The following is a 17,012-nucleotide window of genomic DNA, read 5'->3' as shown; positions in this document are numbered from 1 at the left end:
CATAGTTACTGTGTTAATTACATAGTAACTATGCCAATTAACATAGTAGTGGCCGCTCTAGTGAAGTATCATGGTGGCGATACTTCAAAGCAGCAGCCGGCATTTAAAGGAACGTGCATTGCTATGAAAGCAACGCACATAACTAACGCTGCAAGAGCAAGTGTAGCGCGCAGCCTTGAATTTAGCTTGCAGTGCTGGTCATGGAGCTCACGCTGCTATGGCAGTGCAGCTTCATGAATCAGCCCTCATGTTTTTCTTCAGTAAAGAGTTTTAACGTGTTATACTGGGTGCCTATCTGTACACAACACTCTGCTCCATCAAGGGGAACTCTGGTGAAAGGCAGAGAGTTGTGGGCGTGGCATGCTTTACACCCGAGCATGTGGTGTGGCGAGAGATTTTCGGGGTTGTCATGTAAAGTCTGTGTGATGAAGGGCTGGATATAAGACTAGTGCCGGATGGTACACAGCAAACAACTGAAGCACGGGACAAGTTTGTTCATGAGAAGATCTCCTGCGGCCTGTCTGAACGAGAAACACAACAATGTGGCCTCGCCACCAGCTCTACTCGTTCCACCAACACAGCCCAGCTCGCTCGCTCTGCTTTCCCAGGACATTTTTCTCATGGTTCTTCTAAAGACTTGCCTCATCCTGTCCTTCAATACCTGACAAAGCATTAAAGCTGAAAGAGAGATTAACTCGCAAGCGCCAAACACTCTCCCCAGATAGAAACAGAAATGTGTGAAGCTTCAAGGTTTTAACACAAAACAGGATGTCTTATAATGTCGCTGAAGAATATAAATAAAATCCCACCAAAAGGTGCGCACTGCAGTAGATTCCTTCCCCAACACCGCCGTTTCCCCAAAATTTACACGTGATATTTGGATAGGACCCCTGACCCTCATGTAACAACACTTGGGCCAGGGGCGTAGCAATAGCCATGGGGCCCTGGAGCAGAGGGGGCCCAAGTGGTACTTGATGTATTCATCATTAACTTTCTTGTGTTCCACCACCCTCTGACTGTGTCTCAGTGCCCATGAACTATATGTAGAATTGAATGAATGAAATTGGCCACATATCCATAGGGTAGGGGCAGATGGCACTACTCAAAAATGCTTATGTCTGATGGCCCCATGACATTTTTGCTATGGGGCCCCATAATCTTTAGCTACGCCACTGACTTGGGTCTTCATGTGTTATGCTGGTGGAAGGGGAAGGGGGGGGGGTGGTCTGGCTGCCTGAACATTTATAGAATTTAAAGGAAACCTGTGACTTGACCAGATAGCTCTGGCCCCTTTAAGACCAGAGCCGTCCGTGCCCTTTTAAGACGTGATTGCTGTGATTGGCTCACAGCAATCACGTGGTTAGGAGCCCATGGAACCTTTGCTGTCAGTGTGACAGCAGGGAGAATGGGTGCAGCGACGCAGACAGCGGCGGGAACGGTGAGAGCGAGAGAGTGGACGGCGCTGCAGTGGTGATTGAAATGTACGCCCTGGCAGGAATAAGCCGCCACAAACAGGGCAAAGATTTCATTCACAGCTGTTTGGTGCCCATAAGTTGTTAAAAAAAAGTAAAAATGAAAGGGAAGCCTTTGGATCCTTCACAGGCATACATCAAATAAATGCGACTGGAAATGCACCCAGTATAAAAGTGTAAAATATCAGTATTCAATACTTAAATATTTTATATATTTTACTATGGCCAAACCTACCCTACTCTCCCACAGAACCCTCAGCCTCTGACGCCTAATGCTGTGAGCTGGCCTCTTTCTTGAAAATAATTAGATTTTCCCTGAAAAATCAAATTTTTCTGCTAGTGATTATGGTGACGGAGGTGGTCCGCTCTAGTTATAGTGAGCTGATTGTTACATTCCTGGTATGTAAAAATCAACTCACTATAACTAGAGCCGGCAGAGTGGGTGGACGTTCTCTACAACGGCACCCAGGCACCACACTGCTAATCTAAAGGTTTTCTGTTTTCTATTGACCTGAGGAAGCGGGCTTGGTCCTGTGAAACGCATTGTCAACAGTATAACCGGTTTTTAATAAAGACTCCCTGTTATCCATCCTGGTGAGTCATCAATAGAGGTAAGAGACCTCTTTTTTTTATTTTTATTACGTTTTAAAACTCACCCAGTATCTACATCTTGGACGCCTCCCCACAACCCCTATCCAGTCCCCCTTAGGTTGCCATTTATGGTCACTATTTCCTTTTATCCACTTCACCACTGAGGGGGTTTTCCCCTTCTGGACCAGAGCAATTTTCACCTTTCAGTGCTCCTCCCTCTTGTTCGCCAATAACTTAATCACTATCACAACAAAATTATCTATATCTTGTTTTTTTTTTTTTGCCATCAATTAAGGCTTTCTTTGGGTGGAAGATTATGCTAAAAATTATTTTATTCTCAATGCATTTTAATAGGAATATTTAGGGGAAAAAATGGAAAACAAAATCATTATTTCTCAGTTTTCAGCCATTATAATTTTAAAATAAAACTTTCTACTGTGGATAAAACCCACACATTTTATTTGCCCATTTGTCCCAGTTATTACAATGTTTAAAATATTTCCCTAGTAGAATGTATGGTGCCAATATTTTATTTGGGAATAAAGGTTCATTTTTTCAGTTTTGCACCCATCACTTATTACAAGCCCATAATTTAAAAAATAACATTAATATATACCTTCTTGACATACATATTAAAAAAGTTCAGTCCCTAAGGTAGTTATGTATTTTTTTTTTAAATTGTCATTTTATTTTTGCTATGCAAAAGTTTAATTTGGGTAACTATGGGAGAGTGTGGGAGGTAAGGAGTTAATTTTAAATGTATGTGTAGGTCTTTTATTAAAAAAAAAAAAAGGATGTAGGTGTAATTACACTATTTGGCCACAAGATGTCCTCGTGCATACGCTAACAGGAAGTAATGCGTGGACATGTTACTTCCGTAATTACGACTACAGGCATCTCATTAAGGCCGGCAATCATTGACACGGGGACTTACTGCCCAAGGTGCAGTAAGCCAGGTATAATGCACCTGATCCCCCTAACGGAGTCAGTTGACAAGTGGCTTTTCGGTTATTCACTCATTCCTTATATTCGGTCCTAGTTATAGGTTTTGTGTCAAGATCTTCATTATTATGTCTTTTGCACTGATCATATTCTATTTTCTTTGTATAGGATATTGTGAATATTGTTTTGATGATTGTTAAATCTGCAACTCAATTTGCTGTCTTATGGATGTTCATTGTTTAAACAGATGAATCATCAGTTGTATTTCACTGTCTTGATTTTTTCATTATTTCAATAAACACTTCGAAAGCAAAAAAAAAGAAAGAAAGACAGAAAGACAGGGCGGTAGACATTTCTTATCATTTTGTCTAAAGCCTGGTGCACACCATGCGATTTCCCATCAGATAGATGGGCCGATCTGATCGATTTTCTGATCACTTCTATGCAAATCGATCAGAAAAATGATCGGATAGCAGATCAGACCTGTTGGAAATTATCTATTCGACCCATCTATCTGACGGGAAATTGCATGGTGTTTACCAGGCGGAAGAGACACAATAATGTTCTCTGGGCAACCAATATGGCGTTTGTGTTTGCAAATGGATTTCTAGCTGTTGAATTTTTTTTCTATATGCCAATAAAAAGAGTTTGGAGAGTAAAAGTATCCAGAGTATATTTATACGTAGGGCAGTTGCCCTGAAAGAACATAAGATGTACCCCCTCACCTAGAACTTCTTTCTCATGGATCTCCTTCAGTCTGTGTAACGCTTCGCTAAACAGCTCAGTCGCCATGTTGCCGTCCACAGTGGCCGCACGTTTCGCTCACACTATGTGTGACAACCATTTACTTGACCTAAACAAAAAAGATAGACAAATACAAAAATCTATATTATTTCTACAGATCTGGACCGCTGATGCAAAGCCAGTACAAAATTGTAATATCCGAGGCAGCTGCGGCGAACAGCACCGCCGCTGCAGCTGCCTCCATGCGGCCATCCATCCATTCGGCGTGCAGGACGCCGAGGACGGAACGTTCTCCCGGGCAGGGGGCTGCCATAGCGCGTGGGTGCGCGCATAGACAAGAACTTTATGCGGGGAGGAAGCCCGTCAGCTGACCTGCTGACGTCAGGGGAGACCCACGGCGCCCAGGATTGGCTGATGAGAGGGGGGCGTGCCAGTGAGGTCTCCTCTGTTTCATAAGCCTCCAGCCTGCATTACCACTTCGTCTGTTGTCGTGAATACTTGCGTGTTAGCGCACAGACCTTAGATAGCTTCCCTGGTGATGATGCTACGGATTTCACACCAAGTTAGGAATATTACTCTTATTGTTGTTATTGTGTGTAGACTAGATCCGGGGTGTTGATACCAAGGACGTCACACCCAGACTAGGATATTACTATTGTATTGATCTCCTATATATGACTCTGGCTAGCACTCTGACTTTGTATCTGTCTTCTGATCTTGTACTTCTGCCCATCTGTCTTCCTGTTGCTGAACCTCTGCCTGATTACCGATTACTCTCTTGCCTCACGATTCTATACCGATACGTACCTTCCTGATGCTGAACCTCTGCCTGATTACCGATTACTCTCACGATTTTGTATATACTTACCTCACTGTTGCCGAACCTTGCCTGCCTGACCACTCTACTCACCAGTGGGCCCTCGCCACTGGTGAGGTACAGGTTACACCAGCTCCTCTGGTGGAACCGTTTTGTTAAGCTGTAGTACAGCCCCAATTACCTGCTCTATTAGAGCATCTGTCATTTCACTTGTATTGTATCTCCTTGGCTACTGTTCAGTCTGGGTCACCCGCCCGACGGATGTCCTCGTGCCTGCAGTAGTATCTGAATCACCCACTTCCCGGGAGATTCAGCCTCTTTGTTACTGTACTCTCCAGCCTGCTGGAACTTACGCTAGTGCACGTATAGTGTACTGATAGTACCTCACCAGTCCTCTGGTGAGGTCTGGTCAAACTATTAAAGTTACTGTTGCACCCAAACACTTACACTTGTTAGGTGTCCAGAGGTTAGTCATACTTGTATTATTGGTGATTCTACAGATCATTAATAATCAGGTATACGTCTGTATTACTGGTGATACTGCAGATCATCAATAATCAGACACTCTCTGTGTGCAGACACCCATCGTCACAAAAATATACCTGGTCTCCCAGAATGCTTGAGGGGTACAAAAATTCCACATATATAAACAGCCTAGGCTAAGCATCACTGGGAGGGCGGGGCTACATACCAATATACAGCAATGTATAGATATAGGAAGTGTTTGTGATGCTGAAACCAGAAAAATTACAGTAAAAGTGGGCATCCTGAATAATCATTTATTACATTCTACTATGTCACTGAAGTACCTCTTTAATGTTCATACATTATGAATAGAGCGATGAAGATACAAGAGACACTCCTAAAATGTCCAGTGCCCCAGGCTGTGACCCATGTTGCCTCAGCAAACGGTTGGTGAGTTTGGAGAAAGGTGGAAGGTCAGGATGAAATGGGACACAATTGTTGGGTACTGAAGGGAGAGTAAGCAGAGTAAATACTTGTCCTGGAGTTATGGATGTGACTTGCTAACTTTCCTCACCTGCGTTGTTCTGACATGCCAGAGGCGGTTCACCCTGGAGACCTGGCTGCGGGTATGGGCACAGCCCAGGCTGAGACTCACACCCTCACCCTCAGATATACAAAGGTATGACGCCAAGGATTTCATCTACCTGACCCATTCTACAGAAAACCGACACCACACAAAACTCGTTCTTTCACTTCTTGTTGCTTGCCTGGTTAAACTTGTGGACAATGAAGTTTAACTCCACCTCATACACACAACAATGCTAAACAGGAGAAATACTGCATGCTTATTTACAAATTCTTTTGCTGAGGAGTTTCTTGGGAGCTGAAAACAAGGTTTCCACTCATAGATCAATTATTTGGCTATTCTGATAGGTTGTGTGGACCCTCTGTGTCCCCAACAGTTATTGTTGGCTTCCTTATAAAATATCTGATGTTCATCAAGACCTCCATAATGTGGTTTGGGGTTTCTGGGTGAAACTCAAAGATCTTGATTCTGGAGGTTTTTACTCCTCTTGGATAAAGTTAAATGGGTCGGGTTACAAGACAAGACCCCATACAGAAGTCAGAGGGCCGGGTAAGTGGCATTTAGACAAGGTTAAGACAGAGGCAGAGGTCATGGGCAGGGAGCACTCAACACCTCAGTGATGTCCAGAAGACAGGTGGAATCATACAGAGGATGACAATACAAATCCCAAAGACAGAAGATAAATGCCGGGTACACACATTCCATTTGCGTCATCAGAAACAATCTTGCTTGTTATCCCCTAATATATAATACTGTATAATATTAAAGTGGACCCAAATTAAAAATACAAGATTTCAGAAATAAAATCTTCTAAATTATATTAATAAATAGCAGCCTATTTTCAGCTGCATGATGACAAATATAAAATATTTTACATTTATTGGATGAACCCCTTCCTTCCTTTCATATTGCCGGGACAGAATCCAGCAAACTGGTGGAATAGGTGGTGTCCGGCAAAGGAGGAATTGCTAATGGCTGCCACCTGTATAACCCTAGTTATGAAAAGAGTAGGGTGAAAATATGCACTGAAATGCTTATAAGCTTGAAGGAGTGTTTATTTATCTTTGTATGTGTCAGAGTGGCGCAACTAAATATTTTGAATTAAAAAAATGTTTGGTTTGGTACCGCCAAAGAAAGGGGGGGGGGGGGGGGGTTGGGCGGTACCAAATTTCAAGTACTATTATGAAGCCGCGATATTGACAACATTAGTAGACTGGCATAAGCATGCAGAAGAAAAGAGATGGGTATCTTTAGAGGAAGATATAGCAGGATGCCCCTTGACAAAGTTACTGTGGACTTCAGAGAAAAATAAAAATATACAAGGCAAAGGAATAGAAATTATAAAATATACGGTAGGGACCTTTGAAAAATATAGGGTAAAGCAACATATTTCCCCCTGGCCAACGCCCGTTATACCAATACTGGGAAATAAAAATTTTCCTCCAGGAATACACCCAAGTAGTTATCCCAATTGGAGGGGAGAAAAGGAATTAATAGCCCGAGATCTAGTGAGTAACGGAGAATGGGTCCCCTTGCAGGAGTTGGAAAGGAAGGAGGAGAGGAGAACACTAGATGAATGGAGCCACATCCAATTTCAATCTTTTTTGAAAAGATGCGGTACTAAAGAGGCCCTAAGCAAGAAAAATACCCCATTTGAAGAGATGTGTAGGGGAAGGGGCCAACAAAGAAGGACCCTTTCAAAGATATATGCCTTATTGAATGGGACAGAAGACCCTGTGGCCTCAGTGCGGGCTGGTTGGGAAAAGGACCTGGAAAGACCATTCACTGAGGAACAGTGGAAGACAATAACTAAAATGGCAAGCAAGTCATCTATATCTACAAGGGGCCAGGAAGCAGGATATAAGATATTTGCTAGATGGTACCTCACCCCGGAGAGGCTGAGTAGGATGTTCCCAGGTACCTCAGCGCAGTGTTGGAGGTGTGGAAAGGAAAAGGGAGATATATTACATATTTTTTGGGTGTGCAAAGAAATACGAGAGTTCTGGGAGGCTGTGAAAAACTATACTTCCCAAATAACGGGAGAGGAACTCCCGGATGACACCGCCTTTTTTCTACTACATAGCAATGAGTGGCCATCAAAGAAATATGAGGGGTCTTTGGTGGGGTTCTTGATTAATGCAGCAAGGACCCTCATAGCAAGGCACTGGAAATCGTCACAAGGCCCAAGTGTCTGGGAATGGTTTGTGGAACTGGAAAGGGTCTGGAAGATGGAGGAATTAACTAGTTTTGTACATGGAGATACAGGGAGACATGAGGAAAGATGGAGGCAATGGTTTGAATTCAAAACCTCAGATGAATACGACAGAATGAGGAAGAAATCGGAATGAGATGAGACCCCTGGGGTTTTGATTGACAGGAATTAAGAAATAAGGAGAAGTTAAAGTAAGAACGAGACGGACTGACCCTTGGGGGAGGGGGGGTGGGGTGGGGGGAGAGGGAAGTGAATGGAGGCTTGTATGGTGGGAATTGGCACTTGTGTGTGGGGGTTATAGGAACTTAAGATACGAGAAAGGTCATATAAAAGACACAGTGCTATAAATTCATATACATGGTGGAAGGTATGACATTAGAATATGAAACAGATCTATAGGGAAGGGGAAGGACACCTGTTGTGCTGGGGGCACGCCGTTCAGTTTTCTGTTGGATTCTCCTGTTAGATTTACCTACAGCATGAAAAAAGCTATCTGGCGGGTGGGTCTGGGAGAGAGCCTGGCAGAGAGTTGTGTGCTGTGTACCTAGCATTATATTGTAAGCTAGTGATAGGTCACTGTGTATAGGAAACATTTGGAGACTATTTTCTTAGATTTTTTTTACTGTATTTGTATGCTATTTATATTTTGAAAAAAGTTGAAATAAAGATATTTAAAAAATTTTTTTTTTTGGTTTGGGTCCGTTTTAACATTTAACTCCTGCCGGACTCAAAGCCACTAAGGATGCGCTCAATAGGCCACCCTGCAGTGTTAGAGAGCCTTGCCCAATGATTCCTTACTGAATAGGTAACTAGCTCCAGCCGGGATTGAACCCGGGTCTCCTACATCAAAGGTGGCATCTTTAACCAGTACAATATATGAGATTGGCTACAATGCACCCAAAATCAGTACCAAACTGAGTGCTGTCCCTAATGCTTGTCGTGCAGCTCCAATCATAGCAGAACTAAATTTAAAGCTCAGCTACATGATAACCGATTGATTGGCCTTCTCTTAGCCGAGCAAAAACTCAGGTCCCCGGCTCCCTTTAGCCACAAAGTTACACTGCAGATATGCAACAGGTACCCCCTTGTGCCAAAAACAATTGCTTTGGTCCAGAGACCCTGGTGCAGTCACATCCTCTGCATCTGCTACTGCTGTGCTACTGCATGAGTGATTCTTGCAACTGTCTCAAGCTAGGATGGACAGACCTAATATTACTTAAAGAGACACTGAAGCGAAAAAAAATATATGATATAATGAATTGGTTGTGTACTATGAATAATTACTAGAAGATTAGCAGCAAAGAAAATATTCTCATACTTTTATTTTCAGGTATATAGTGTTTTTTCTAACATTGCATTATTCTATAATATGTGCAGATTACACAACACTCACCATTCAAAATGATTCTTTCAGAGCAGTCTGTGAAGTAATGACCTCTCCTCTAGCAGAGAAAAAGTAAGCAGTTCAATTACAGTTGAGATAATAAAAGTCAGATAACAGCCCTCTCCACGACTAACTTAGTTGGAGAGCTTAATGGCTTGTTTGCATAGAGATAACAACTGGAGTTTCTCAACTCTTCCTGTACTGGAAACAATTAGACTGATGTATCTGATCTTAATGTTTTATTTCTTAGCTGTACTACACATACAAATCATAATATCATAATTTTTTTTTTCCGCTTCAGTGTCTCTTTAATGTAATCTTCTACGTGTGCCCACTTGGGACATGTGTGGCTGGATATCACTTTTTATCTGTAATCAGGGGATACACAAGAGATATGCCATATCTGCAATTATCATCTCAACACGTTTTACATGAAAACCATTATTAGTCACAAAGACATAATATCCTGATTTCTGGATAAAAATTAGGTTAACTGAAACAGACAAAAAGTCTTGCACAGATTAATAGGCGGTGAATTATCCTGCATGTTCTTAAACCTGTTTAGCAGCTCCTGAGTAAGCATAACAGTATCACATAACAGATCCCTGCTGTCGGGTGGGTAGTACACCACTCTTTTTTGCTACAATTATGCACACTCAGGTGCTGGGCACACACTGTATTATGCACACTCATGTGCTGGGCACACACTGTATTATGCATACTCAGGGGCTGGGCACAGACTGTATTATGCACACTCAGGGGCTGGGCACACACTGTATTATGCACACTCATGTGCTGGGCACACACTGTATTATGCATACTCAGGGGCTGGACACAGACTGTATTATGCACACTCAGGGGCTGGGCACACACTGTATTATGCACACTCAGGGGCTGGGCACACACTGTATTATGCATACTGAGGGGCTGGGCACAGACTGTATTATGCACACTCAGGTGCTGGGCACACACTGTATTATGCACACTCATGTGCTGGGCACACACTGTATTATGCATACTCAGGGGCTGGGCACAGACTGTATTATGCACACTCAGGGGCTGGGCACACACTGTATTATGCACACTCAGGTGCTGGGCACACACTGTATTATGCACACTCAGGGGCTGGGCACACATTGTATTATGCACACTCAGGGGCTAGGCACCCACTGTATTTTGCACACTCAGGGGCTGGGCACACATTGTATTATGCACACTCAGGTGCTGGGCACACACTGTATTATGCCTACTCAGGGGCTGGGCACACACTGTATTGTGCACACTCAGGGGCTAGGCACCCACTGTATTATGCACACTCAGGTGCTAGGCACACACTGTATTATGCACACTCAGGGGCTGGGCACACACTGTATTATGCACACTCAGGGGCTGGGCACACACTGTATTATGCACACTCAGGTGCTAGGCACCCACTGTATTATGCACACTCAGGTACTGGGCACAGACTGTGACTGTATTATGCACACTCAGGTGCTGAGCACACACTGTATTATGCACGCTCAGGGAATGGGCACACACTGTATTATGCACACTTAGTGGATGGGCACACTGTGTATTATGCACGCTCAGGTGCTGGGCACACACTGAATTATGCACACTCAGATGCTGGGCACACACTGTATTATGCACGCTCAGGGAATGGGCACAGACTGTATTACAGACAGATTGTACAGACTGTACAGACACACAAAAAAATGTCCACACCGCTGAGCCCTGGGATGATGGCACTTTTGTGGTGGCGGCAGACTGAGTGTTAAGTGGGGTGCCAGAATCAGAGCAGCTTTTGTGTGCTGCTTTTCCTCATGTGGCAATCCCATTGCAGTTTGTGCTTTGTCATTATGTGCCTTCATAAGGAATTTGTCCCTACGCAGGTCTTTCCAAAGCTCAATTTTCGGTGGCAGAGAGTACAGATGGCATTGCTCTCATTTGAGGCAGACACACAAACAATTTCTACACCGCTGAGCCCTGGGATGATGACACTTTGATGGCTGCCGACTGAGTGTTAAGTGGGGTGCCAGAATCTGAGCAGGAGGAGGAAGATAGGTCACGGTTTCGTGCGAAAGATGAGGTGTTCTGTGTTAAATAGTCGACTACATCCTGACAATCTTGGGGGTTGATGGCACGTACCTTCTGAACGCTGTAATTTGGTCTAGGGCTGCACGAAGTCATGACAGCACGACCTCGAACAGACCTGCCGGGTGGCCTGCCTCTGCCGGTTTTGTCCATATTGGGGGGGGGGGGGGGGGGGAGTGTGAAGTGAAAGGTATGCACTGACTTGACTAATACAATGTGCAGTCACACAGGTACAGTGAACAGGTATGCAGTGACTGGTATATAAAACTGCGTGCTGCCACCCAGGTGCAGTGAACAGGTATGCACGGACTGATATCAATATAATGTGCAGCTGTCACACACACAGGTGCAGTGAACAGGTATGCACGGACTGGTATTACAAATGTGCAGCTGTCACACACACAGATACCGTGAACAGGTATGCAGTGACTGGTATATAACACTGCGTGCTGTCACGCAAGTGCAGTGAACAGCTATGCACAGACTGGTATTACAAATGTGCAGCAGTCACACAGGTCAGGTGCAGTGAACAGCTATGCACAGACTGGTATTACAAATGTGCAGCTGTCACACACACAGGTGCAGTGAACAGGTATGCACGGACTGGTATTACAAATGTACAGCTGTCACACACACAGGTACCGTTAACAGGTATGCAGTGACTGGTATATAACACTGTGTGCTGCTGTCACACAGGTGCAGTGAACAGGTATGCACAGACTGGTATTACAGCAGCAGTCACACAGGTCAGGTGCAGTGAACAGGTAGGCACTGCTGGGCCTGGCACAGTATTGCAATTAGCAAGGGCCAGCTGCGACAGACAGGGCTGTATATGCAAGTGTCAGTAGGCCACACAAAAAAAAAACAAAAAACAGATCACCAGAACATTAGCTCCCAAAAGAGCTGTTTTGGGGTGCTTTTTAGCAATAAGTATCATCAAGGAGCAAGCTAACAAGCCTAACAAGAGCCTAACTAAGCTTTCCCTAATCTCTGCAGCAACCTCTCTCCCTTCTCTCATTAATTCTGCAGCACACAGAGTGAGAACTTGGCCGACGCTGCTGCCTTATTTAAGGGGGGGGGGGGGGGCTCCAGGAGGGAGTGCAGCCTGATTGGCTACCATGTGTCTGTTGACTATGATGTAGAGGGTCAAAGTTTAGCCCAATGATGTAGTATAAGGGGCGGGTCGAACTTGCATTAAGTTTGCGTTCAATTGCGCACTCAAACCCACGATGTTCGCGCAAATAAGTTCGCATGCGAACCATTCGGGCCATCTCAAATCAGATGTTTTACTCGTTAATATCTGAATGTCTGTAATTCAAATCTAACACTAACTATCTGATTTCTACTAAGCTTTTCACGTCACGTTAAGCCAATAAAGTCACCCTAACACTAACTTTAGCCCCCTAAAATACCCAACTTGAGTCTTGTGCACATGCTAGATGGTTCAGGACCACCTCTGGTGAGAATCTAATGTTTTATAGCGCCCTGACGCTCCCTATGCATCACAGAGAGATCCAGATGTCATTGCTGCCCCCCTTATACCTACTGCTCCATGCCTCTATGTCATGCACTGCACCACCATTCCTCTTTCCTTCTTCATAGCAACAGTACATGTTGCTAGTCTAGAGGCTAGTGATGCGTCTGTACAGCACTCGCCATCAAGCTGTTTCCTGAGGGATGAAGTCCCAGTCTCTGCAGGTTACAGTACTGCTGCCTGTGTACAGACCTTTAGCGTAACAATAATTAGCCTATTGTGACACACAATGCTAACCTTAGAAGCTCCTCTTACCTAACCTCAACTATTTATCTTCACACTGGCATAAACAAAGTTAACCCATAAACTTTCCTGGCAACAGGGCCTTTAGGAGAAGCTCTCTAGCTGTCATTATATACCCATCCGACAATACTGATGGCTGGTGCCGGTTTGTGGTGCTCCTGGCCACTTAAAGAGAAACCATAACCAAGAATTGAACTTCATCCCAATCAGTAGCTGATATCTCCTTTTACATGAGAAATCTATTCCTTTTCACAAACAGACCATCAGGGGGCTCTGTATGGCTGATATTGTGGTGAAACCCCTCCTACAGTGTGATGTCAGGACCATGGTGCTGACATCACACTGTGGGAGCCTTGTTGCATTGTGGTAAATGACAGCTGTTTCCAACTGCCAAAAAAGCAAGCAGCAGCTCCTTCCACTGACATCACCTGCTAGCAGTAAAAATGTTACCGTATGATAAATGTCAGAATGTAAATCAGGGAGAGGAAAGCTTTTACAATGGGCAAACACTGACTAAATCATTTATACATATCTCTATTTATAAAATAAAAGTGTCCCTGCATCCCATGTCCCTGTGTCAGTGCTTTTGCGCTACTGCGGATGTCCTGCTCCAACACAGCCGTTGGGACAGGATGCAAGACAGGCCAGGAGGTGGGCCGGCCAGCTGAGTGGGCGGGCATGTGTGTGTGCGCGCGTGTGGCAGGCGGGTGCACGTGATTGGTGGGTGCATGCTTGCATGGCGGATGGGTGCGCTTTTGGCAGGCGCTGTGGCAGCGGTGACAAACCTAGATAGACTGATACGACCGGCTCTGCTGAGAATCTAATGTGTGTACAGTGAACTGCCTTCCAAAAGAAATCCAACAAGAACTTGTCAGATATCTGATGATCCGCACACCTCTTTATGTACCAGCGGGCTGTACTATGCCTGCCACTAAGCAGGAGCTGCTTGTGCATAAAGAGGAGAGTGCTTTCACTCTTCATGAGGGTCACAGGAATCCGCAGTGGTCTTGGCAAGGACATGGGGAGATTCTGGAGGATCTGTTTTTTTTACTTTAGGACAACATTGGGTGAGAAGAATATGGAGGCTGCCATATTTATTTCCTTTTAAGCAATACCATTTGCCTGGCAGCCCAGCTGCTCTTTTTGGCTGCAGTTGTGTCTGAATAACACCAGAAACCAGCATGCAGCTTATCTTGTCAGATATGACAATAATGTCATAAACACCTGGGGCTTGATTCACAAAGCGGTGCTAACCTACTTAGCACGTCTAAAGTCTTTAGACGTGCTAACCAGGGTGCTAAGTAGATTAGCACCGGAGTTCTCAATCGGATCACGCGCTAATTTTGCGCGCGTAAAACTTTGTGCGCGCAAAGTTTTACGCGCGCTAAGTCCCATAGGCTTTAATAGGCACTTCGCACGGAGCACCCTGCACTCTGTGCAGTACGCGCGTAAAGTTTTACGCGCATAAAGTTTTGTTTAGACGTGCTAAGGGGGTTTTCACAGGCGTGCTAACAGTTAGCACCGCTTTGTGAATCAAGCCCCTGATCTGCTGCATGCTTGTTCTAGGGCTATGGCTGAAGGCATTAGAGATAGAGGATTAGCAGGACAGCCAGGCAACTGGTATTGCTTAAAAGGAAATACATATGGCAACCTCCATATAGCTCTAACTTCAGGTGTCCTTTAAGAAACAGCAAAGGAGTAGAATTACATAAAAAAAAACAAAAAAAAACAACAACACATATCACGCTTTCTTCCCGGCAGACTCAAAGCGCTTCAGGGCTGCAGTCACTCAGGACATGCTCCACAGGCGACCAGGATCATTAGTGAGCCTTGCCCAAAGAATCTTTACTGTTGAGCTTGAGCCGGGATGCAAATCCTGGTCAAACGCTCAAAAACCACATCAAAGGCAACAGCCTTACTATTATGCTATCCAGCTGACCCTCTCACCAGTAACTAGCTCTTTTTATTATCCCAACACAGGAAGTGCAGCCATATTGATTTGTTTTAGTAACTTCTGCAGGAAAACACATGAGATAAGAAGTGAGCAAACATGAGTTCTTCTAACTGTACATTTTCCTCAGAGTTACTCTTTAAAGGACAACCGAGGTGACATGTGATATGATGAGATAGACATGTGTATGTACAGTGCCTAGCACACAAATAACTATGCAGTGTTCCTTTTTGTCTTTCTCTGTCTGAAAGAGTTCTGGGTCAGACTATAGCATAACCCTCAATGATAAGTAATTATAGCCATAAAACACTTTCCTGTCAGTAAATGGCTTCTGAGAGCAGGAAAGAGATAAAAAGGGTCAATAATTCATAGATTTGAGCTCTGGCATACTTCCATGAAGGTGTCATTGAGCAGAGACAACAATAAAATAAAACTGTGGGATAGCTAAAAAAAAGGCATTTTAGGAGAAGGAGGACAGATACAATTGTTTTTCCCATCATTTTATTTTCAACTCGGATATACTTTAAAGAGGAACTGTAACCAAGGACTGAACATTCATCCCAGTAAGTAGCTGATACCCCCTTTTCCCATGAGAAATCTTTTCAATGTATCAAATAGATCAACAGGGGAGTCTGTATTGCTGATATTGTGGTGAAAGTGAAACCCTTCCCATAATGTGATGTCAGGGTACAGGTCCTGAAAGTTTCCTGTCTGTAAACCGTGTTGCATTGTGGGAAATAACAGCTTATTCCAACTGCCAAGCAAGCAGTATCTCCCTCTGTGGATATGTATATCTATAAAAAACCCAACCTTTTAGCCTATCACGTTTTTAGAGGGTGTGTTATAAATAATGGCAGTTGGCGCTGTCTAGTTTTTTTTTTGTCTCCCAGCAGTAAATATGATGACGTTCAGGCTGATTGTGGATTAAAGGGAAGGTTCAGGGACAGTTAAAAAAAAATAAAAATCCAAATCCACTCAGGGCCGGTTTAAGCAACAATGGGGCCCCAGGGCAAAATAAACCTGGGGGGGCCCCAACATATACCCCGGAACAAAAATCGGCATTAGGGGACCTTTTTTGCAGCTGGTATAGTCAGGGTGTGAAGTCCCAATCGGTCGGAGCTCCACATTCTGGCTATCCCAGCCTGCATGGGGGACAAAGGGTTAAAAAGTTTCAGGAGGGGGGACCCACATAATTTAAAAAAAAAAAAATTCCCACACTCTAAACATAAAAAAAAATTGGTAAAATAGGAAAAAATGCCAGGGATCTTCATACAGCCATATTGTGGCTGTATAGCGATCCCTGGCCAAAGCGCTGCGGCTGCGTATAGACCGCCTGGAAACCCCGTCAGGAAATTTATTGCGCTTTCGTTTGATGCATGTAAAATTACACTACCGTTAGGTTTGCTACTAAAAGTGACATTTACCGCATTTAAAAGTATACTTTTTTCCTTCGAAACTTTAAAATCGATTTTCTCAAAAACTATAAGGTCTTTTTGAAAAATTGTTTTTTCCTCTTATTCCTAATGATCTCCTTAACATATCCTGCAAATTTAAGGTTTCTAGCATTTAAGGTGGATTTGCTATTAACCATTAAAATTGGCAGGTTTTTAAATGTGTATTTTTTTTCCTTTGAAACTTTAAAATCGATTTTCTCAAAAACTATAAGGCCGATTTGAAATTTTTTTCCTCTTGTAGCCACTGGGGGCCCCTACAAGCTCTGGGGCCCTGGGGCAGCTGCCTCCTTTGCCTTAATGGTAGCGCCGGCCCTCAATCCACTTACCTGGGGCTTCCTCCAGCCCGTGGCAGGCAGGAGGTGCCCTCGGCGCCGCTCCGCAGGCTCCCGGTGGTCTCCGGTGGCCGACCCGACCTGGTCGGGCCTCTTCTGCGCTCCATTGTGCGTTCCACGCCGGCGCGCTGACGTCATCGGACTGTACTGCGCAGGCTCAATAGATTTATACTGGAGACTCTGAGGATGCA

General features: G+C 44.2%; 2 protein-coding genes across 5 annotated transcripts in view; both read right to left on the bottom strand.

Annotated features, from left to right (window-relative positions):
- The window catches only part of LOC137541564 (small ribosomal subunit protein eS21-like), a 235,382-nt gene that overhangs the window by 179,702 nt on the left and 38,668 nt on the right, over window positions 1–17,012 (bottom strand). The window lies entirely within an intron of this gene.
- The window catches only part of RBBP8NL (RBBP8 N-terminal like), a 105,454-nt gene that overhangs the window by 51,595 nt on the left and 36,847 nt on the right, over window positions 1–17,012 (bottom strand). For all 3 annotated transcript variants that reach the window (XM_068262890.1, XM_068262889.1, XM_068262891.1), the window contains exon 2: window positions 3,731–3,858. In XM_068262890.1, the coding sequence (XP_068118991.1) occupies window positions 3,731–3,797 (67 nt within the window). In that variant the 5' untranslated portion in view covers window positions 3,798–3,858. The remainder of the gene's footprint in view (window positions 1–3,730; window positions 3,859–17,012) is intronic.

This window comes from Hyperolius riggenbachi, chromosome 12, assembly GCF_040937935.1.
Source record: "Hyperolius riggenbachi isolate aHypRig1 chromosome 12, aHypRig1.pri, whole genome shotgun sequence".
Classification (NCBI taxonomy): Eukaryota; Metazoa; Chordata; class Amphibia; order Anura; family Hyperoliidae; genus Hyperolius; species Hyperolius riggenbachi.
This window is presented reverse-complemented; position numbering and strand designations above follow the sequence as displayed.